The 24,484-nt window shown below is 41.3% G+C and overlaps 1 protein-coding gene across 1 annotated transcript; it reads left to right on the plus strand.

The window, feature by feature from the left end:
- Positions 1–2,442: 2,442 nt before the first annotated feature.
- LOC118592735 (dimethylaniline monooxygenase [N-oxide-forming] 4-like) lies at positions 2,443–23,247 on the plus strand. The gene is made up of 9 exons (XM_036201764.1): positions 2,443–2,647; positions 7,054–7,245; positions 8,682–8,870; positions 9,955–10,117; positions 12,664–12,806; positions 14,516–14,703; positions 17,438–17,790; positions 21,840–21,909; positions 22,553–23,247. Exons 2-9 carry the CDS (start codon positions 7,114–7,116, stop codon positions 22,986–22,988), a joined length of 1,674 nt encoding a protein of 557 aa, XP_036057657.1. The 5' UTR covers positions 2,443–2,647; positions 7,054–7,113; the 3' UTR covers positions 22,989–23,247.
- The last annotated feature ends 1,237 nt before the right edge of the window (positions 23,248–24,484 follow it).

The following is a 24,484-nucleotide window of genomic DNA, read 5'->3' on the forward strand; positions in this document are numbered from 1 at the left end:
TTTTATTTATTCGTCTTTCATATATTATATGCAGACCTCCATTTCCCCTCCCTCCTCTCATTCCAGCCTCCCCCCCATTCCCTCTTCCCCAGAAACACTCCTCTTCCTTTCTCTTCAGAAGAGGGCAAGAATCCCAGAGATGTCAACCAACTATGGCATAACAAGTTATGATAAAACTAAGCACATTCCCCTAATATTGAATGAGAACAAGGCAACTCAGTAAGGAGAAAAGGGTCCCAAAAGTAGGCAAAAGAGTCAGAGACAGCCCCTGCTCCCACTGTTAGTAGTTCCACAGGAACCTCAAGCAAGACAACCACTCTATGTTCTGTTTTTCATCCATCTATAACGAGTACAATGTATGGCTGTAAATATAAAATGAATAGTGAGGACATTTAGCCAGACTGTACAGTTTGCCTAATACCCAATCTAAGAACTTAAGCTTGTTTACTTACACCAGAGGTTTATTTGAAAACAGAGAACATGGCAAGTAGATGAAAGTTCCTTGCTTCGTAGAAGTTGTACGCACTTTCCCTCTAGGTCAGAATGAACCATCACCATTCTCTGGAAGTTTAGGAATATGGATCTGGTGTTTCCAGGCGGGAAGGGGGCATTTGAGATTGCCCAGAGTGACACTTCCTTTGGTGAAGAGCATCAAAGCAATATTAAAAATAATTCCGAAACTATTGTCCTCACCCTTGTAAAACATCTTTTCTGCAAATAAAAGGGAAAGTCACAAATGAACATGGACTCAATCTAGTGTTAAGCAATTATATAACTCTCTAAGAATCAATGAGCCTTTTGTACCAAACATGTCAACTCCATAGTAAACTTTACATCTTCTTTCAAAAAAAAAAAAAGAGAGAGAGTCATTTCTGTTGGTCTTTTCTGTGTCGAACACACAGATTGCAAGCCCAGCGCCACTTAGAGATCTTTGGCAACAGTTAACTCTACAGCTCTCACATGATTGAGCCTGTATGATAATGAGTATTCAGAGACAGGTAATGTCTGGGGGGCGCTCACCAACCTAGGACAGAACGCCTGTGTGGCCTGGACAGGTGTCTCCATGATGGGTAAGGTGACCTGCTGACATCCCATGCAACCTAAGTCAGAAGCTCATATTTTAGTAAAAGGGGGCGACCTGGAGGGCCCCTGTTTTGGGTAACTATAGCATTGCTTGCTGACCTTGACCTTGATATCCTCCCTATGCTAATTCCCTTCGAGATTCCACCCTCCTGAATGCTTAAGGGAAGCTCCTTGTCTGTGTATTCAGCATATTGGACATTAACAGCTTAGATGAAAGACGGTAAAACATCAGAATCGGGGTTGGGGACTTAGCTCAGTGGTAGAGCACTTGCCTAGCAAGCTCAAGGCCTGGGGTTCAATCCTCAGCTAAAAAAAAAAAAAAATCAGAAGTGAACTTCTGCCCACCGGGGTTCTCCCATTGTGCTGTAAGCCTGTATTTAAAACCTCCTCCCTCCTTCAATAAACGGCATTCAGCATTCAAAAAAGAAAAAAGAAAAAGAAGAAGAAGAGGGAGTCAAAATCATGATGGGGAAACCCACAGAGACAGCTGCCCATGCTAGTTGGAGCTCACTGACTCTGGACTGACAGCTCGGGAACCTTCATGGGACCGAACTAGACCCACTGAATGTGGGTGATGACAGCTATGTGGCATGATCTGTTTGGGGGGTCCCTGGCAGTAGGACCAGGACTTATCCCAGATGCATGATCTGGCTTTTTGGAGCCCATTTCCTGTGGTGGGATACCTTGCTCAGCCTTGATACAATGGGGAGGGGCTAGGCTCTCCTTCAACTTGGTAAGCCAGGCTTTGTTGACTACCATGGGAGGCCTTAATCACTCTGAGGAGTGGATGGGGGTAGAGCAGGAGGGAGGTGAGGAGGCGCGAGAAGGGGAGGAATGGGGAACTGGAGTTGGTATGTAAAATGGAAAAAATTTTAATAAATAAATAAAATTTTAAAAAAAGAAGAAGAAGAGAGTCATTCTTTGAAGGTATGGCCACTGGTAGGTTCCCCATACTCCAGTCAATGAACCCATATCATCTACATACGGGCAGTACTAAGTGTACTTACACGTTATCAAACTAAAATGAAGCCATTATGTTGGAATGTATTGGGAGGGTGAGGGAAGTTGGCGAGGAGTTGGCAGATATGATCATATTTCATTGAATAGATGTAAAAAAAAATCTCCAAGAATAAAAATATGTAATTAAGACAGAGAATGAAGTCAGGGTGTCCCTGAGAAGGATGAGAGTTTGGCGCCCTCTAAAGGCAGCGACGATAATAGCATGGCCTTTCAGTGCCTTGTGCTCTCATTCTGCGGAGGGTGTGGGAAAGGGGCGGGACTCCTTTCTTTCCTATCTGAAAGCCGCACTCTGTGTCGTCACTCAGCCCTTCCCCCGAGATTGCGGAAGTGTCAAGCTCCTATTAATTCAACTCCCTGTTGTCAACAGTATGGTAGAAGAAGCAACTGGTTTTTGTGTTAAACTGAGAAGAGTCTGATCAAAGTCTGTTCTGTTCTTGAAACAAGGCTCTGAGATAGAAACTTCTTCCTTGTGTCATCAAACAAACACCACTTTTGACTTCTCACCTTTGACTTTGAGTCCAAGAATCTGCTCTCTGCTTGCAAGGTAAGTGCCCTGGATTGTTTTGCCTTCAACAGGAAATTTTCCCAGAAACTGCTCTTGCAGAGGGTGAATGGAGAGTGTGTTTTTGCAGGAGTATGGTTTGCTTCTGAAGCCTGTAGACTAAGGTTAGGGCAGTAGAATTAAGGAGGACAGAAAACAGAGCATATCTGGAGTAGGCCATCCAACAGGAAGGTCCTGTGTCAGTCACAGCCATGGGTCCTTCGGTGATCCTACTCTGACTTGGGCTGGTCTTAGACTGATATACACTTGGAAATGAGTGACACTTGGAAACCCAAAGAGGAAAAGCACAGCAGGGCACAGTGATCTTGAGTCGGATGAGCTCATCATCAAATGGCCATCTCCAAGACATCCCAGTTGATTCTGCGATCTGCTAGACGCATGTGTCTTTCCATATCTCCAAAGTATTTGCTGGCCGCTGAGGTATGAAGTGGAGTTCTGCGGTTGTACAAAGATCTAAATTCAGACCTTCGGGTCTCTTTTCTAGCCAGAGAGCAACACAGTATTTCTCATGTTTTAGCATTTTTTATAACTGACAGAGATGGTACATGGTGCTTTTTCTTAGCCCTTCGGGTTTGAATTCAGAGCTGATTATTTGGCTCTGGATTTTGTTTGGCTGTTCGTTGGGCTTTGAGTTTTTTGCTTGGGGGTTGTGTTGCTTTTCTTTCTTTCTTTCTTTCTTTCTTTCTTTCTTTCTTTCTTTCTTTCATTTGTGGATTTGTTTTTATTTTACGAGTAATTTGGTCTCAGACACAATACTTCCAAATTGATAGAAAGAGGAAGCTACTTTAACTGTACTTTTCAAGAATTTGGGCCAAGGTCACACACCTGGTTAGAGGCAGAAACAAGTAGAACTCAGGTCTCTGCATTTCCATCTCATGACCTTCCCTTACCGATATAAAGCACACTTTCAAATTACTACCTCCATCAGAAGATCATGGTCCTTAAATACCAATATTGAAGTGTACAAAACGTGTCTCTATGGCTTATAATCAGCTCTGAAAAGACTGGTCCTGCAGTCCAGTTTTATCCCATGGTCCACTCTAGACTTGGAAAAGACACTCTGCCAGGACTTTACCAGGGCCATCTGCTGTCACAGGACCTACCACAGGTGCTGTCTGTATGTCTGCCTCTCTCCTCCTAATGTCATGTCCCAGCCTGGCTCGTGCTTTTGTTATTCCTAAGACTATTTCTCAGATGTAGTCTCTGAGTCTCTGTCATATTCCCACTCTCACTCAGTCCCTGCACCCAGAGTCCCTGGGGCCCAGCAGTGAACGGATTCCTTTGCTGCTAGTCTATTCCACTTGCCTATTCTTCACTTTACCAGTTTAACTAAAACCCCGTCCTCTCAGAGCGAGCAGAGATCTGACAGCTTCAGGCCTTCACTTAGTGGCCTAGCAATTCAAGTGTTCTTCTTGGTGAAGGCCATTCATTCCTGGTTAGTAGCAATCCAGGTGTTCTCAACTCAAAATAGAATCCACAGGTATGTTCACCACATTTGCATGTTTCCAAACTTGTTGGTAAAATTTGTCCACAGAAACTCTCTCTCCTGAGGAGAAAGGGTGGAAGGAAGAAAACAATCATGTGGAGAATGAACAGCATGTAAATATTTTGTGATGGGTCCTTTTATGTAAATAATATGATATTGTTTACACAAGTCCATTGACATAGGTATTTTTCTTATTTTACCAGCAGCACATCTGAGAGTGTTTTGGTCAGTTGTTGTTGGGAGGGGAAGCAAGTCAATAACTTGTCAATAACTGTTATAGTCAATGTTCTATTGCTGTGAAGAAACAACATGACCAAGGCAGCTCTTTTTTGTTTTGTTTTGTTTTGAAGGGGGAGGGTATCAAGACAGGGTTTCTCTGTGTAGCTCTGGCTCTCCTGGAACTCACTCTGTAGACCAGACCAGGCTGGCCTCAAACCCACAGAGATCCTCCTGCCTCTACCTCACTGAGTGCCAGGATTAAAGGCATTGACCACCACTACCTGGCCAAAGCAACTCTTGTAAGAAAAAGCATTTAATTAAGGGGTTACTTACAGTTTCAGAGCGCTAGTCCATTATTATCATGGCAGGAAACATGGTGGCATTCAGGCAGGTGCTGGAGCAGTAGATGAGAGCTACATCCTGATCCACAAGCAAAGAGAGAGAGAGAGAGAGACTCTGGGCTTGGCATGGGCTTTTGAAACCCCAAAGCCACCCTGAGTGACACACTTCCTCCAACAAGGCCACACCTCCTAGTCCTTCTAATCTTTTCAAATAGTGCCACTCCCTGGTGACTAAAGATTTAAATATATGAGTGTATGGATCCATTCTTATTCAGTAGCAAAGTTCAAATCTTATTTTGCTGCTTCTGAAGTCCATTCTCCTTTTACCCTAACTCACTCTAAACTAAGAGACTCCCAACTGAACCCAGTTGAAATGGAAGAGATACAGATTTTAGAAATACACAATGAGCCAGGTATGGAGACACCCAGTCACACAGAGGGCTGAATACCAGGATGTTTGGAACAGGAAGCCCTGGGAAATCCCTCAAACATGAGCAGAGGGGAAGAGAGAGCTTCAGTGACAGGGTGGTAGAACACCTCAGGCCCTCAGCTCAGCAGCACACCCACGCTGGCTGAAGTACCAGATGGTACCTGTCGGAAGACTCTGCCTCTCAGAGTGGTTCAGATATCAGCAGTGAGGAACACTCATGCTGGGTTTCTTTTGCTGGACCTGTGGGCATCATACACACATCCTCTCTTAGTTTCCCAAGGCAAATTCTACTGTGATGAGCGGTGCATGTATACAGAGTTGCTTTATTGCAGTATATGTATTAAGTTACTGAACATAGCCCCATTCTCCAAACATCATATTTGAAAACTGGAGAATATTACCCCAGGCTTGATATTATCAATGTGATCAAACAGATTTTATGTATTTCTTGACTGATACTATTCTTTTCTTAAATTGCCCACCCATGCCAATTTGCCCAGTTGGTATGTTGTTTTATTGTTTTTCCCTTTTATTGAAAATAGATTCTTTTCTCATACACATTTTCTTTTTATTATTAATTTATAAGTTTATTTAACATATTAAGCATAGAAGTATTTTGTGTATTTCAAAATATTTTCTTTAGGTTATTAACTTCATTTTATTTTTAGAAGTTTATTATTTTGTATATACGAGCATTTTACCTGCATTTATGTATGTGAAGCATGTACATGAGAGGTTCCCAAGAAAGTCAGAAAAGGACATTAGATCCTCTAGGACTGGAGTTACAGACAGTTGTGTGGTATCATGTGGGTGCTGGAAATTGAACCCAGGTCCCCTGGAAGAACCTATATCTTTTTTATTTATTTAATTTTTTTTCACTTTACATACCAACCACAGTTTCCCCTCCCATCCCTCCTTCTGCTCCCCCTCCCACTTGCCTCTTACCAGCCCCCATCCACTCTTCTAAAAAACATGGTAAGGCCTCCAATGGGGAGTCAACGAAGTCTGGTCCATTCAGCAGGGCCAAGCCCCTCCCCGCTGCATCAAGGCTGAGCAAGGCATCCCATCATAGGAAATGGGCTCCAAAAGGCCAACTCATGCCCCAGGGACATATCCTGGTGCCACTGCCAGGGGCCCCTCAAACAGACCAAGCTACACAACTGTCTCCCGTATGTAGAGGGCCTAGTTTGGTCCTATGCAGGCTCTGCAGCTGTCAGTCTAGAGTTTATGAGTTCCCAAAGCTTGGTTCAGTTGTCTCTGTAGATTTCCCCATCATGATCTTGACATATAATCGCCTCCTCCCTCTCTTCGACTGAACTCCTGGAGCTCAAAGGCTCTATGATGACAATTAGGGTAGTCACCAATCCGATTACAGGGGAAAGCCAGTTCAGGCACCCTCTCTATTATTGCTAGTAGTCTTAGCTGGGGTCATCCTTGTGGGTTCCTGGGAATTTCCCTGTACCAGGTTACTCCCTATCCACATGATGTCTCCCTCTATCAAGATATCTTTCTCTCCCACTTTGTCCCTCAACCATCCTATTCCCTAGTGAAAGGTCCCATTAATACTGAGGGGTTGTAGGAGTCCCACGAGGTAAAATATACTAGCTACACTTGGTAATAAAAACAACTGGATTTAATTGAGCACTTACTAGTAACACGTGTACTTCTGAACTCTTCCAACAAATACTGGTCATTTAACCTTCACAAAAACTCTAGTGATCATCATCACCCCCATTTTTCTGATGGGAAAAGCAAGGCATGTAGAAGAGTGACAGCTAGTCCAATGTCACACAACTAAATAGAGGTACTACTTAAATCAAAACAGTCCAATTCCAGAGCCTGCAGTTTTTAATCAAACTATGATTCAACTTCCACCCAAAGAGTAAATAGGAGCTTTTCTGATACTACATAGGTTGTCTTCTGACTCTACCATACAAAGCTTTCCTTCCTTGACCTTCACACAGAGCATACCATGGCCAAGAAAGTTGCAGTGATTGGAGCTGGTGTGAGTGGCCTGTCATCTATCAAGTGCTGCTTGGATGAGGGCTTGGAACCCACCTGCTTTGAGAGAAGTAGTGACTTCGGGGGACTATGGAAGTTTGCCGTGCGTAGTTCACATATTCCTGTCTCAGCAACCATAATCCAGTCATGGGCTGCTTCTGCTCACTTGGTGATCCAAACAGGAGTTCACTGCATCAAGATAAATATGTGTGTGGTGCCACAATAAATGCTGTGTGGAATGTAGTCTGAGATGTAAGGAGCCGTAGAAATGGGCAAGGCATAGGCAAGGACATGGAAAAGAGAATGGAAAAAGGAGTGGAATCTGATAATATAAGATCCACATAGTTTGGAAGTTTGTGATGATTTCTGGACTTGCAAATTCTAAAGGTAGCAGAGTGCCACATCCTGCGAGCAGGACAGTCTTGGTAAATAAAGAGGATAACGCATTTGTGAGGATGAAGTTGGAGTAAAAGTAGTGGTGATCCAACCCCCAGACCATGTTCAGATCTTATGGAAGACTCATTCATTCAACATGTACCTATCATGTCCCTCTGCCAGGATACAATGGCACACACAAAACAGGCAAGGACCCCACCACCCTTCACATAGTCGAGAAAAGGACAGAAACAGTAAATAGGTCATTGTAATGCAGCATGAGAAGCTCTAAGGTTCAGATCACCAGTGCTGTGGGGCCCCAACAGTAACCTGCTGCAAACTCTTAAGTCCTGGAAGGCCTCTAGGACAAAGTGACAGGGAAAGAAGAAACTTGAGAGAGAGATGGAGACATATGAAGTTTATTAGTGCCTAGAATATAGATGCTTTTGCTATTTTGTTTTTGAGTGATAGAGATCAAGACCAGAGAGTGGGTTAAGGAATACAGGAGGAAACTGATGTTACCTGCCCATGATGAATCTTTCCTGGCAGTTGATATAGAAGGGAGGGAGAAAAGGCTAATGAGGGAGGCTGGGTTTTGTTCCTAATATTAGAGTCCTTGATATTTTTAGTGCTAATGGAAAGAATACAATCAGTAAATATGCACAGAGTGTAATTAGGAAAACTATCAAGCAGTTCCCTAGATAAAGGCAAGGAGAGAAATGTCCAGAGTGAGTGGAGGAAGTCACTATGACAGGTGAAGAAGAAACAGCCAGCCAAGACTGACCATGAGCTTTACATTTGTGATATCATGGAAGGACAATTTTGTACTGTCATCAGCTTATTTGTGATGGGGCAAAGATACTGTGCTTAATTATTCCAGTCCCAATAAGGATGTCTTATCACAACAGCATGGGTGCCCAATGCTGGGTCTAGAACTATTTAAAATTATAAATAGGGGGTTGGGGATTTAGCTCAGTGGTAGAGCACTTGCCTAGCAAGCATAAGGTCCTGGGTTTGATCCTCATCTCCAAAAAAAAAATTATAAATAGAATTATAATTTCTCTGAACCCCCTTCAGTTGGACACCCATGAACCACCAAGGCAACGGGGGTTCTCTTCTGCTTTGTTCCTTCTTTCCTCCAGACTAATTATACCTCCACTACAGGAAAATTCCAAGGATGGGATGACCAGGGTCTACAAGTCACTAGTGACAAATGTCTGCAAGGAAATGTCCTGTTACAGTGACTTCCCATACCAAGAAGATTACCCCAATTTTATGGACCATGAGAAATTCTGGAACTATCTTAGAGAATTTGCTGAGCACTTTGGCCTCCTGAAATGTATTCAGTTTAAGGTAAGATAATTTGGGTTATGGAAAGTTCATGAATGGAAGCTAGCCCAGTCAGCAACTGAATGGAAATGAGATGATTAAAGTAAACTTTTCTTTGACTTTTATCTTGATTTAAATAAGATAGGTAATTTCCTCACTGTTCCTTACTAAATTATTAAAATACTGAATTTCCTAATTCCTCCTCTAAATGTCAAAGTCTGCTATGAAGACATACCATGACCACAGCAACTCTAATAAAGGAAAACATTTCAATGGGTCTCTCTGGCTTATACTTTTAGGGGTTTAGTCTATTATAATCATGGTAGATCATAACAGGACATGGCAGTGTGCAGGCAGACATAGCGCTGGACATGGGGCTGAAAGTTCTACATCTTGATCCACAGACAGCAGAAGGAGACTGTGTGCCATTCTGAGCATAGCTTGAACATCTGAGACTTCAAAGCCTGCCTCCATGGTGACACACTTCCCCCAACAAGGCCACACCCACTCCAACAAGGCCACACCCACTCCAACAAGGCCACACCCACTCCAACAAGGCCACACCCACTCCAACAAGGCCACACCCACTCCAACAATGCCACACCTCCTAATAGTGGCACTCTCTATGGGCCAAGCATTCAAACATGAGACTATGGGGCCATTCCTATTTAAACCACCACAGTCTCATTTAGGATGAAACTTAATTTTTTTTTCATAAGAATAAAATAAGAATAAATAAATAAATAATTCTATTTATGAAACCCATTGGGAAGAAAGGACTACAACTCTCAACATACAAAGTATGGTAGAGGAGAGTTTGCACTCCTGGCTTTTCCCAGTGCATCAGGAATTTTAATTCATTTCCTTCTGACCAAGAAAAAAGTCCTGCTTTATCCTTTCAATGAAGGGATTCAGTTGTCCTATGTCCTGGTCCACATAGGAGCACCTATGAGAACATTCATGTTACTTAATTTCTCTAAGAATGAGATAACTGATACAAATAAACAAACCTTATTTAGATCATCAGTTGGTCTACTTGAAATAGCAGGCGCTTATTATACCAGTCACTGTGTGAGAGTCAAAAGAAGCGTTTGTCTTTTGCTTATAGACTACTGTGTGCAGTGTAACAAAACGCCCAGACTTCTCTGAAACTGGCCAGTGGGATGTTGTCATAGAGACAGAGGGCAGACAGGCCAGAGCTGTATTTGATGCTGTCATGGTTTGTACCGGGCATTTCCTGAGCCCCCGTTTACCTCTGGAGTCCTTCCCTGGTGAGTCACTTCTACCTGAGATCATCAATACTCTTTCAGTTCTTCTAGAAGAAAAATGACTTGCTCATAATTGAAAATACTTCTGCAGACTTATAGACAATGTTTTTGTATTTGCTTGGAAATTATATGCACAAAATTACTTTGAATAGTAAAAAGTACTGTTTTGTGTACAGTTTTACTATTTATATACTAATATAAATGCTGTGGTTGGAGCTTTATCATACATGTCCACTTTAATATAGCATTCAAATAAGACTTAAAGTATCATATCTGTCATTTTTAAGAAGGCTTTAATGGCGGGTTGGGGGTGAGTTATAGGTCATTTGAATCAGAGCTGGTCTATTTAAAAACTTGAAGTAAGCCGGGCGGTGGTGGCGCACGCCATTAATCCCAGCACTCGGGAGGCAGAGGCAAGCAGATCTCTGTGAGTTCGAGGCCAGCCTGGTCTCCAAAGCCAGTTCCAGGAAAGGCGCAAAGCTACACAGAGAAACCTTGTCTCAAAAAAAACAAAAAAACAAAAAAACAAAAAACAAAAAACAAACAAACAAAAAAAAAAAACCTTGAAGGAAGAGAATAAAAAAGCTTGACAGATAGTTTTTAAAGAAAATGAACCAGAAATTATATATTTAAATTAATACATTCACTCTTTAAAATTGCCTATTAAGGTTGGGGATTTAGCTCAGTGGTAGAGCGCTTGCCTAGCAAGCACAGGCCCTGGGTTCGATCCTCAGTTTAAAAAAAAAAAAAATTGCCTATTACACCTCTCAGATCAGGGTGCTTTGAAATCCCCTTTGAAAACAGTTCAACACATTCTTTTTGACATACTCATGATTGGCAAACCTTCATCTTTGAGGTCATAATCAGTTATTTAGGAAGCTGGCATTCACTCAAATTCAGGTGTAACAAATAAAGTCAGGGAAGTGAGGATTACTAAAATGTAATAAATCTGCTCCTGTTCTGCCAGTTCAGAGTGACCTTGAAAGCAATTAGTAAGTAAAGTTTTGAATGTTTTCCTTTATTTTTTATACGTTCTTGTGATCATAGTATTTGTTGTGCATCATATACACAGTGTTTGTGCAAGTGCCTGTGTGCAGATGCACAAAGGTGAGAGGAGGCTGTTGGGTATCCTGCTTTATCACTTTCCACCTTATTCCTTTGAGACAGGGTCTCTCACTGGCCCTCCTGCTAGGCTGATAGCCAGCAAGCCCCAGAAAACATCCTGTCTTCACCTCCAACAGCACCTTGGTTCCAGGCATAAGTGAGACCATAGCCAGCTTTTTACAGCAGGCTGGGATCCAAACTCGGATCCTTATGCTTGCATAAGAAGCACCCTTGCCCACTGAGCCATCTCTCAGAAATCTTATGAAAATCAATCACAAAGAAATAGAATATCCTATTCAAAAATATGTTTACTTATAGGAATCAAGTGATAATTCAACCCATAATTTCTCAAGAAGCAGTATTCAAGGGGCTGGAGAGATGGCTCAGAGGTTAAGAGCACTGACTGCTCTTCCACAGGTCTTGAGTTCAATTCCCAGCAACCACATGGTGGCTCACAACCATCCATAATGAGATCTGGCGCTCTCTTCTGTATACATAATAAATAAATAAATATTTTTTAAAAATTTTTTAAAAAGAAGCAGTATTCAAAATGGTATCTGGGTTTGAACTCCAGAACTGAACTCAGATGGATCATCAGGTTTGATGACATATCCCTTAACCCATGCTGTAGCAATGTTTTTATACATGTCCTGTTTTGATTAAATTTATTCCAGGCTATTTTGTTGTAGCTACTATATGTGGAATAATTTTATTAGTTTCTATATCAGAAATTTTTCCATTAATATACAGCAATAATATTGATTTTTGTGTGTTGGTTTAATATCCTACAATGTTGCTTAATGGTCTTTTGTGAGGTTTTGTGGGGGAAAATCTATGGTGTTTTCTGTATAGAAAATCATACATATGTGCAAACAATGAAAACTTCCTTCTTTCCAAACTGAATGCTCTTGTTCCTTCCCTTGCTTTGCTGCTCTAGCTAGGAATCCCAGTAGTCCACTGAAAAGTAGTCATCACAGGCACCTGTGCTCCGACCCAGAGGGTACAGGGATGCTTTCCATTTTTTCCCATTTGATATGATGTTATCCGTAGGCTTACTTTACATGAACTATATTATGTTCGTGTATATTTACAGTGTGCATACCACAGTGTCCATACAGAAGTCAGAGGACAAATTGAAAAAGTCAGTTCTCTCATTCCACCACTGGTTTCTGGGAATCAAACCCAGGTTGTCAGGCTTCTCAGCAAGCACCTTAACCCATCTTAAGCCATCTCTCCAGCACTGATAAGTATTTTTAACAATGCAGGTTGTAAGAGGCCTGTACTTGGGCTCACTGAATTCCTGGAAGACTTGTTCTTCACACTTCTCCTTCCTGAAGTAGCGATACAAGCAACATGCTTCTGGGTTTCTGGGACTTCCCTATCATTGTGTACTGCAGAATTGTAGCTTAAACATTTCAGGTCATTTCATCCTTCCCTTCCCTCAGGAATCCGTAAGTTTAAAGGGCAGATCCTACACAGCCAGGAGTACAGGATTCCAGATTCCTTTCAGGGCAAGCGCATCTTGGTGGTTGGTCTTGGGAACACTGGAGGAGACATCGCAGTGGAGCTCAGTAGAACAGCAGCTCAGGTACACTATTTCTAAATCAGTGTCTCCACGCTTATCAGCACGGGTAGTGCCTACAGAGAAGTTATCAAGACTGTAAACACCTTCCCAGTTGGTAAATTGTGTTGGCATGAGGTAAGTGAGGAAAAGCCCCAAAGCTACTCTTGCTCTGCTCTTTCAGGAGACGTGCTTTACACAACTTGTCCAAAAGTCTCCAGGAAAACTGTGTGAATGCCTAACCACAGGCATTGTTCAAAAAATGCTCTCTAGGGAATAAGACCCAATTAGGCAAACTATTCCACAGAAGGCAAATCTCTCAGTCACATCCTTTCTCCCTCTTTCCCTCTCTTTCTCCCTCCCTCTCTGCATCCTTGTCCTCATCTCTCCATTCTGCACACCTACTCTCTGTCCATCTCCCCACAACTGTTTCTCACTTTTCTATATTGAAATAGGATCTCATTATGTGGCCTCACCAAGTCTCTTGCTTCAGACTCCCAAACTCTGGGATTACAGGCAACACCTAGCCATCTTTATTTTACATAAACCCTCTGTAATTCTGTCTAAACCCCATGTTAGAACCTAATGGTAAGGTGGTTTGCCAAATGTTTCTGAATTAGGGTTTATATTGCTGTGAAGAGGCACCATGACCACAGCAACTCTTATAAAGGAAAACATTTAATTGGGGTGGCTTACAGTTTCACAGGTCTAGTCCATTATCATCTGGGAACATGGTGGCATGCAGGCAGACATGATGCTGGAGAAGGATCTAAGAGTTCTACATCTTGATCTGCTGGAGTCTGTGTCTACACTGGGTGTAGCTTGAGCATAGGAGACCTCAAAACCCACCTCTATAGTTGCACACTTTCTCCAACAAAGCCACACCTCCAAATAGTGCCACTCCCTATGGCTTATGGGAGTCAATGAAATTCAAATTACCACAGACTCCAATGCTTCTACTAGAAATCAGATCTGTTCTTTGTTTTAATATAGAAGAAATCTTCAATTTTTAAGTATGCATGATGATTTTAGAAATTCTAAACAACTCACAAGTTAGAGATCTATTTCATGTACATATATTATAGGAAAACTATTAGATCTCAAAAGAATAGATTTCTATTTAATTTGGTTTCAATTGCTTTTCTAAACCTTTTGGTTCTCTATTATTCATGTGTTTTTAAAAAACATTGCCAGACCAGAGCCTAGAGAGCTAGCTCAGTCACACAACTAAATACTTGCCACAAAAGCATGAGGATCAATGTTCCATCCTCAGGGCCCACATAAAAAGCCAGCTTGTGTGTACTGCTGGGAAAGCAGATTCCTGGGGCTCACTGGACAGCCAGCCTAGCCTAACATTTGAGCCCCAGGAACAAATGAGAGATCCTGACTCAAAGAAACATGTAGATAGCTCCTGAGAAATGACACCAGAGGTTGACCTCTGGCCTCTGCACATATGTGCACCCATGTATGCCACAAACACATGTAGAATCACCAGAATACAAACATATTGTACTCACAAATATTATAATCCTATTTTCATAATTCTATAATGATATATTGAAGATTCGTAACATATATAAATCAAGTGATGTGTTTTTAGGATAATTACAGCAACAAGAACATATGATCACATATAGATCTATGCTAGAAAACCAGAATATAATTTGAAACACATCAATGAAAAAAAAGACTTCAAAGTGTTGGGCATGTGTTTACCCATCTTGTTTTTCTTTCAGGTGTTTCTCAGCACTAGAACTGGTGCCTGGGTTATAAGCCGCTCTTCAGGGGGTGGCTACCCTTTCAATATGGTGAAAACAAGAAGATGGTGTAACATGATTGCACAAGTTCTGCCTTCGTGTTTTATAAACTTTGATAAAGAGCTGCAACTTAATCATGAGAATTATGGATTAAGAATTGCAAAAGGGTACTTAGGTTTTTATTTCATGGGAAATCTTTGGTTCATTTTCACTGTTTTTGCTAATATATATAAATTTCATGGACCAGTGAAGTATCATACATGCATGTGGCATCTACTATTCAAAGCCAACCTTTTTTTCTCCATCCTTCCTTTCCCTGACATCTTTCCCATCTCTAATAGTCACTATTCTGATCTTAGCTTCCACATATGGAAATGAAAGTGAAATACTTACCTTTTTATTTTATGCATTTTATGTAACATATTCTTTGAGTTTCTCAATTTTTCTGTAGCTGGAAGATTCCGTTCTTCTTTAGGCTGAAAATACTCCTCTGTGTGTGTGTGTGTGTGACAGAGAGAGAGAGAGAGAGAGAGAGAGAGAGAGAGAGAGAGAGGCTTTTACTCATGTATTTGTTGATGAGCATTGAGGCTTAGCTATTGTGAATAATGCCACAGTTAAAATGGGCATACAGATATCTCTTTGGAAGGCTGATTTTAGTACTTTTGGATATATACCCAGAAGTGAGATAGACAGATCGTGTGATAGATCTAGTCTTAATTTTTGTAGTATGGTTAGTTTTTGTTATTGTTTTTGAACCTCTCTATGCTATTATCCATATTGGCTGGAGAATAATTTACATTCCCACCAAGAGTACAAGTATTCTTCTTTTCCATATTTTCACCCTCATTTTTTTAGAAAAACAATAGCCATTCTAACTGGAGTGAGACAGCATCTTATTGTCAGTTTAATTTGGGTTTCTGATGGGAAATTTTAAATCAGAACTTGACATGTTCAATAACTGTGGCACTGTCTTAGTTTTTCCTGTTATAAACTTATTTCCCTAAGAAATGTTGGGGAATATTATTTTAAGATGTGTTTATGTTGCATTTGTTTAACTCTGTGAAGTTGTGATACTTGGCCTGTCTAAAACACCTGATGGTCTAATAAAGAACTGAACAGCCAATAGCAAGACAGGAGAAAGGATAGGCAGGGATGGCAGGCAGAGAGAATATATAGGAGAAATCTGGAATGAAAAAAGACATAGCCAGAGAAACAGGAGGACTCTAGGGGTCAGCCACCCAGATACACAGCAAGCCATGGAGTAAGAAACAAAGAAAGGTATACAGGAATAGAAAAGGAAAAACCCAGAGGCAAAAGATAGATGGGGATAATTTAAGTTAAGAAAATCTGGCTAGATGCCAGGCAGTGGTGGCGCATGCCTATAATCCCAGCACTTGGGAGGCAGAGGCAGGGGGATCTCTGTGAGTTTGAGGCCAGCCTAGTCTACAAAGCTAGTCCAGGACAGACTCCAAAAAGCTACAGAGAAACCCTGTCTTGAAAAACCAAAAAAAGAAAAAAGAAAAAGGGAAAAAAAGCTGGCTAGAAACAAGCCAAGCTAAGGCTGGGAATTCACAAGTAGTAATAAGCCTCTGTGTGTGACTTATTTGGGAGCTGAGTAGCGGGCCTCCCAAAAGAACAAAAGAGTAAAAACAAACAGCAACAAAGACATTGTCTATAAAGTTCCACAGTAGTTCTTGAAAAAGGCATATTCTCTGTCTAGTAAAAACAGTAGAAAATTCACAATGCTAGAATAAAGTTAAGAGTGAAAACTTTTATTTCCAATTTAAAATGATATTTAATTTGGCTTTGAGGCATCTTGAAACTGCAACTATCCAGAAATACAATGCATGTAGCATCAGTGAACACAGATGGTTGACTCTCACTACATATGATAATAAATGTCTAGACTGACCATGATTAGAAGTGTGAATTCCTAACAGGAGTTCCTGAAATAATGTATCTTAATATACTACTCTATAGAATTATATTGGGAAGAAAAAAAACTTTGAACTTCATGTAATGTCATTTAAATGTGATTATAATATATGTCTAACTCAAATATTCTTTAGCAACATCTATTTTAAAGTACAGGAAAAACAAGTGGCAGATGATAATGTGAGCTTTCAATTTTATAAATACCATGTCTGATGTGATTGTATAATGATGAAAATAACCATCTGTGTAAATAGATTAATAGTTTTTATTTCTAGAGAAATAGTTTCTTACTGATTTCCTCTTGACCTAATATAACTTCTGGAGATCTGAGTGATACAGAATCCTAATTCCATCATCAAATCATTATTTGTATACTCTACCTTTATACTTTAATCATTTCTGTGCTATGGGTGTAGCTCAGGGGTAAACCGCTTGCCTGGCATGTGTTCAATCTCCAAAGTGGAAAGGAGGAAATAAAGGAAGAAAAAGAAACAAAAACACACTGCTCTAGAAGTGAATTCCAATGGAAAGAGTTATAAACAAAGTGCTGGTGAGATTGCTTGGGGGTAAAGTCATCTGCCACCAAGCCTGAGAACCTGAGTCCAGTCCCCAAAACATGCAGAAGAAAGAACCAGCCCCTGCAAACTTCTGTCTCTCCCTCTTTCTCTCTATCTGTATGTGTGTGTGTGTGTGTGTGTGTGTGTGTGTGTGTGTGTGTGTGTTATTTTTTTAAAGGGAATTGTGAATCAAGTTAGGAAAGAGTCATTTTCCACATAACTTCTACAAAGAGCAAAGAGACAGTATGTTCTATAAACAGTGATTGTTTATCAGATTGCCAACTTCAAATTAGATACTGGTCAACTCACTTCCTTGACTTGGCAGATAATCTAATTCAACTGACTGAAGAAATCATTTGCTAAAGTCCCTTGTAGGTAACTATGGTGAATATTTTTTCCTCTGCCAAAGGAAAAAACCAAACTTTATCGTGAATGATGAGCTACCGACTTGCATCCTCTGTGGGAAAGTCACTATGAAAACCAGCATAAAAGATTTTACAGAATCCTCTATCATCTTTGAAGATGGGACAATAGAAGCCAACATTGATGTAGTGATCTTCACTACAGGATATGAATTTTCTTTTCCTTTCTTTGAAGAACCTCTCAAAAGCCTTTGTACAAAGAAGATCATGCTATACAAGCGTGTCTTTCCCCCAAATTTGGAGAGACCAACATTAGCCATCATTGGCCTGATCAGCCTCACAGGATCTATCTTAGCAGGCACAGAGCTCCAAGCACGATGGGCTACAAGAGTATTCAAAGGTATGTTTGCTCTCTTTAAACACAAATGCTATCAATTGAATCTTAAAATTAGTGCCCTGCCTTTCACCTAGTCAAACAGACATGAGCTAAATATAAAACTAGAAGCCAACTTAATGAGCAATTAATCATATTTGTGTGACAGTATAAGAGATGTGCTTAGGTCATTCCAGCTGACTGAGGGCAAGCTGTGCTGATTCTGTGGATGGGATGAAGTGGGTAGCTGAATTGATCGAATTGTTTAGATTAACTGAAATTTAGGGGTTAGGGATTTAGCTCAGTGGTAGAGTGCTTACCTAGCAAGCTCAAGGCCCTGGGTTCGATCCTCAGCTCCAGCAAAAAAAAAAAAAAAAGAAAGAAATAGATTAACTGAAATTTAAAGATCCCATTCCACTCTAGTTCATTCCTACCATTTGTCACTAAAAGCCAAATTTTATATTGCTTCCAAAGAATGATATTGAGATAATGCATCCTGTGAATAAAATCAAGATCTTAAGAGAATGGCTTTTAGGTATGGCAGAGCACTGCTCTACACTGCAGCCTATAGTCTGAGCTGCTTCCTAATCACAGAGACCTCCAATCAGGTAAGGAAAGATCCTTAGCTTCACCACAGAAAAGAATTTCAGGATGAGCCAGTATGAAGCAGGCCTGGAGTTTATTAAACAAGGCTCTTAGGAGCAAAGTAAGACACATCTTGGCTTTTAAGACAAGTGTCTTTACAGTAGCCGTATATCTTTTGGATTCTTTTTTTTTTTTCCTGGTTTTTCAAGACAGGGTTTCTCTGTGTAGCTTTGTGCCTTTCCTGGACCTCCCTATGTAGACCAGGCTGGCCTCGAACTCACAGAGATCTGCCAACCTTTGCCTCCTGAGTGCTGGGATTAAACACCAGGCCGGTTGGATTCTTAAATTTCATCCTGCAAGGCTGAGCCTGAATGAACTCAGAGGGTAGGTGGGACCTATGCCCTGGATAGAATTACAGCTGATAAGGAAGAGCTCCAGGTCTGAAGACTCACAGGCCATGTTTCAATTGTCTTCTCTTTGATCTTCCCAGAAAACATCTAGGAAAGAAGCAAAGCCATTCTTCAAAGTAACACAGGTTTAGGCAGGCCTTAAAGCATGGCTTGTTTCTATTTTAACATTCTTTTCTATGTTAAAGGAATCTTGTGTCTACATGGGCAGCTTTCACAGAAATTATTAATTGTGCTGGAATTCTTGATTCTCATTTGGAGAGAGGCTTCAACCAGATTCCACATCCCCATAATTTTCCCTGTTTTTCTATCCTGTCTCATAACTGTTCACACATGCTTATAAAAAATATTTAACCTAGGGTATTACTCGCTATCAGTTACCACTCTGAGCAGCTAAAGGTACCGGAGGTGCAGCTTGTGCGGTCAAGTCTCAGCACTGAAATTCATTAGCTGTGTAAAGACCTCTTAAGATCTCAGATCCTTCATCTACATAGTATTTTTTCAAGGTTATTGTAATGGGTATTTTCTACAAAGCAGTTAGCAGAGTACTTGAGCTACCTTGAAAACCCACTAAGGGATAACTGCTGCTCTTACGGTTGGCATCCTACCTCACAGTTAGGTTAGCAAGCGTTTTAAAGAACTACATCTGTGTTATTTTTATATAAAAACAGCATTTGAATTTAAGGATACCTGGGCCAAGCAGGTATCCTTAATAAATAAATTAAAAAAGTAATCATCAGTAATCACTGAAGTTGAAACAGCACACCAACCTTACTTGGAAACCTGTGCTTGGGGCTGAAGAGATAGCTCAGAGGCTACAAGAACTGTATGTTCCTGCAAACCCAATACCTATATGGCAGCTTATGACCAGTTTCAAGGGATTCAGCACATGCATGTAGGCAAGACACTCATACACCTAAAATAGTAAATATTTATTTTTAAAGCAGCCTGTGCTCTCGTAAGTTCATAATATTCCATTTATACTTATTTATTTGGTTATTTATGTGGGTTTGTCTAATATGTGCTTTTAGGGCTGGAATTTGAACACAAGGCTTGCATGTGCCAGGCAAACACTCTATCCCTGAGCTACATTGTCAGTTTTTTTTTTTTTTTTGGACACAGACTTTTACTAGAATTTTCAAGCGGGCCTTGAACTTGTGATCCTCCTGCCTCAGACTCTTGAGCAACTCAAATTACAGGCCTGCACCACAAGGCCTGACTGCAAACATGCTACTTGAATGAAAGGAGGGGGCAAGACAAGTTTAGAAGATCCTTATATTGCAAGAAAGTAATCTGAACCCTTCATTAAATTATCAAAAATTTGTATTTCTTTAAAGCCAATTAAAGTGCTTTTGCAGCACTATCCAATTACATTAAAACCACAGAAGACCCTTCAATACCTGGTGTTGTTTATGTATAATGAGCTGTGAAATACTTATTAAAATGATACAGTTGACAAGACACAGCTTGATTGGCTCATACCATGTCTGTAATTGTGTGGTTCACTGGAGAGCTTCCAAGAGGCACCTTAGCAAACAGTCTTGCTAGTTTTTGACAAGATAACAAAACCCTGGCAGAAAACACGGCACAGAGCTGCATCAGACCTTACTCTGAGGATAATGCACCACACTCTAGGGTTGCCACTTGGTACCAGGCAGGGCAGAACTGGCCAGAACAGGATGTGGGACAGAGTGAATTATCAAGGTCACCAGTAGTCTAAGTCAAGTAGGAAGCTAGGAGGTTGTAGAGGTGGGGGGAGGGGAGAGAGTGACAGGTTCACATAAAGTAGGTAAGGGTAATAAAGTTCCAGAAAACCAAAGGAACAGAATGAGATTTTAGACACTGGGAGCTGGGCCACTAGAGAAAGGTCAGAGTCCCTGCAATGGGCTAAAATTAAAATGAGCAGGGGCAGAGTTCAAGTTCTGTGACTGTCCTACAAAGGTTTGTCACCACTCTAGAAGCAGTGGGACCTGAGAGATTAGAGCCAATAAATAAGGTGGACTAAATTCTCATGCCAGCTTTATTCAAAACCTCAGACAGTTTATACTCTGACGGTTAAGAAAGGTCACATAGGCCTGCGGTGGTAGTGCATGTCTTTTATCCCAGCACTCAGGAGGCAGAGGCAGGCAGATCTCTGAGTTTGAGGCCAGCCTGGGCTACAGAGCGAGTTCCAGGATAGCCAAGGCTACTCAGAGAAACCCTGTCTCAAAAACCAGAGAGAGAGAGAGAGAGAGAGAGAGAGAGAGAGAGAGAGAGAGAGCACATGAGTAAAGTTCTCATGAGTTCAGCTCTATGCAATCACAAGAATAAGCTGCATGTGGCAAAAGAAAAATGTTTTTCCTATAGAGGCATATCAAGGATCATTTAGTTGAATAACAGCAGCAATCAATAATGAGTAATCTGAAGTCAACTCACTGCTATCCACTACACCTGCAAGGAGCATGAAAACACATTCCACGAACAATTCCATGATTTGAAGAAACTCAGATCACAAGACTCTCATTTTCTTGGGGTGTTCTCACAAGCACTCAGTTTTTCCTTACACTACTCCATTCCTGGACCATGTTCCACCAGAGGTGGTCCTCACAACACACCAGAGAGAGCTGAGACCAACCACACAGGACGCTTCCCGATAACTAGTTTTGTTATTGTCATACCCCCTACAACACACCTGACCTTGCACGGTTCCAAGAGTAGTGGCTGTAAATGTTCCCCTTTGAACACACACACACACACACACCACACACACACACACACACACACACGAATCATACAGGAGTGTTACACGGTATTATATAGCTTGTGTTGAGAGAGGGAAGGAAGACCATGACAGTGGATATGAGAGAACTCCAGCAACTGCTGGAGCAGATGTGATGTCTGGTGTGGCAGGCACAGCTGAGCATCTGAGAACCTGGCAATGATGTTCCCTAGTTAATGGTATTTTACCTCCAGGAAATCCCCTGTGTGCTGCATTTCCACACTAAATTCTGAGGCGGGAGCAGAGGGAGGCCAAAAATAAAAGATGCGGAACTTAAGAAGAAGAAAAGCTAATGTCTTTACTGTTGCTTCTGATCTTCCTCCCAGGACTCTGTAGCATACCTCCATCCCAGAATCTGATGGCCGAAGGCACCAAAAAGGAGCAGCTCATTAAAAGGTATGAAGTTTAGCTTGCTATATGGGAAACATCAGTAAATGCTATTCACTACTTCACACATTTGACCCTGTTTCCCTGCCTCACTTTCTCACCTTGCAGGCTGAGTTTCATCTGAATTTGCTCAGTCTCCTCTTTCTCATGAGCCCCAAAATTAGATCTCACTCCCAGATGGCCTCATCCTGGCCTGTACTTTTAAATAGCATCTTATAATTGTTATGTCTGTATATGAACTTTTTTTTTTATGTTACCTAGCCTGGGCTTCAACTCCTGAACTCAAGTAATCCTCCTGCCTCAGACTCCCCAGTAGCTGGAATTATTCCTTTCCCTATCCACATAGGAAATGCTTTCTGATCCTGTTTATTCGTTAACAGCATCTTATTTGGACAGACTTGGCTTAAGCATCATGTCTTTCTTATGTTCTAAATGCTTTCCTTTCTTCTTCCTATAACAAATTTGCCCTCACAGACATACTTGCTAAATAAACTCCCCTCGGTCTTACTTTCCATCATAGAAAAGCATTCCCAAAATAAAGATTGACCCTACTATAGCAGTAACAAAGCGGTAGGGCGAGAAGTAAATCTTATAACTCAGGAAATGCAGAACAGGGGGTGGTTAATGAATATTATCTTTTTTTTGCCCATAGGGGTGTGATTAAAGATACCAGTGAAGACAAACTCAACTTCATTTCCTACATGGATGAGATTGCTCAGTGTATAGGCTCAAAACCCAATATCCCACTTCTGTTCATCAAGGATCCAAGACTAGCTTGGGAAGTTTTTTTTGGACCATGTTCCCCTTACCAATACCGCCTGATGGGCCCTGGAAAATGGGATGGAGCCAGAAATGCCATCCTGACCCAGTGGGACAGGACCATAAAACCAATGAAAACTCGAATTGTTCCTAAGTCCCCTGAGCCGACCTCCCTGTCACGTTACTTAAAAGTTTGGTGGGCACCTCTTCTTCTTGCCTCTCTTATACTTACCTATAAACCATCACTTATTCTTAAACTGGTGCAAGATAAACTTCAAGAAAGGGTCTTCCCTAACTGTGGCCTGTGGTACATCCCCCAGAGTCCATGAGTTGGTCTCCAGTGTGACAATGGAGGGAGCACCCAGGGCACCCCTGGTGCTGCTCTCAAATACTGCATCAGTCTCCGTAGGGCAGGTTGTCATCAAGCAAGGCTCCCTCTTGTTTCCTCACTTGTTTTGTGCATGTATTTGCTCTTCAGCCTTTCTGCCATGTAACGACACAGTACACATCTCTCATCAGAAGCTGCCGCTATGTCCCCGAACCCTCCAACTCCCAGAGCCATGAACAAAATAAACTCCTTTTATTTTATTCGGTTCATGTATTCTGTTGTGGTGATGGGAAATGGTCTGAGATGCCTAGCTACTGGTTGCTGAGGATTAATATGATTCGTTGTGAAGGCTGCATCAAGTCATAATAGTTCCACCTCAAGTGTCTTACGTATGCCTCGCTCTCTTTCCCATCATAGCTTCCAAGTTCAGGTCCAGCCATCTCTTGCCAAAATCTCAGGCTTTTCTACTCTTGTCTCAGTACCTTCATTCTCATATTGCTTTCTAATGCAGAGTCTACCCCCTCTACCTAAAGTTGTTCTAAACAAACGTATGATTACTATTTCTAACAAGGTCCTGGTAGAAACAACGTGGAAATCAAAATGGCTTTTTTGTGAGTTTTATTTTTATTATTGTGTGTACGTGTGTGTGCATAATGTGGAAGGGGCATATGTGTACCATGGCACATGAGTTGAGGTCAGTGGACAGCTTTGCCACAGTGGTTTATCTCCTATTTCTGTATGGGTTCAAGAGACGGACTGTAGTATGCCAGGCTTTCAAGGTAAGTGCTTTTACCTGCTGAGCCATCTCACCAGCCTGTGAAGTTTTAATATAGAGATCATGTTAAAAGACGTGGGCAGTGGAGGGAAATTATAATGAAACACCTACTCGCCTCCCAAGACTGATAACAATGATCTTACTATCCTGGGACTTAAAGAGGTGAAGGAAGAAAGCAATTATTAAAATGAAAATATCTACATAGAAAGAGCCACCTACCACTCGCAGTACCCTTCAGCCAGGCAATAAAGACAGGACACGATGACTCCCAAAAGCCAAAACCTGAGGGGAAAAAAGTCTCTTCCTTTGCTGATCAGTCCCTTGGCAATGTTCCCCAGTGGCTGATTCCAACCAAAACCCAGAGGCAAGTCCTCCCACTAATATTGCTCAACAGTCTCCTATGGTTATCTTGCGTGTGTGGACTTTTCTGAAACTCTGAGACACAGGGTATCCCCCAGTGCAGTGACCATACCTAACATACTATTCTGTTATTTTTCTTTCTTACTGTGGTACTCTAGTTTCATTTCTGTTCCTGTGATAAAAGACCCCGTCAGAAAGCAATTTAGGGAAGGGTTTACTCACAATTCCACATTACAGTTTATAGCAGAAAAGTCTAGGCATCAGGAACTTAAAATGTCTGGTCACATCGCACCCACAACAAGATGCCAAGAGAAATTAATGCATGCATATTTAATGTTCAGCTAGCTTTCTCTACTTTTGTA

The sequence above is a fragment of the Onychomys torridus genome, chromosome 11 (assembly GCF_903995425.1).
Source record: "Onychomys torridus chromosome 11, mOncTor1.1, whole genome shotgun sequence".
Taxonomy (NCBI): domain Eukaryota; kingdom Metazoa; phylum Chordata; class Mammalia; order Rodentia; family Cricetidae; genus Onychomys; species Onychomys torridus.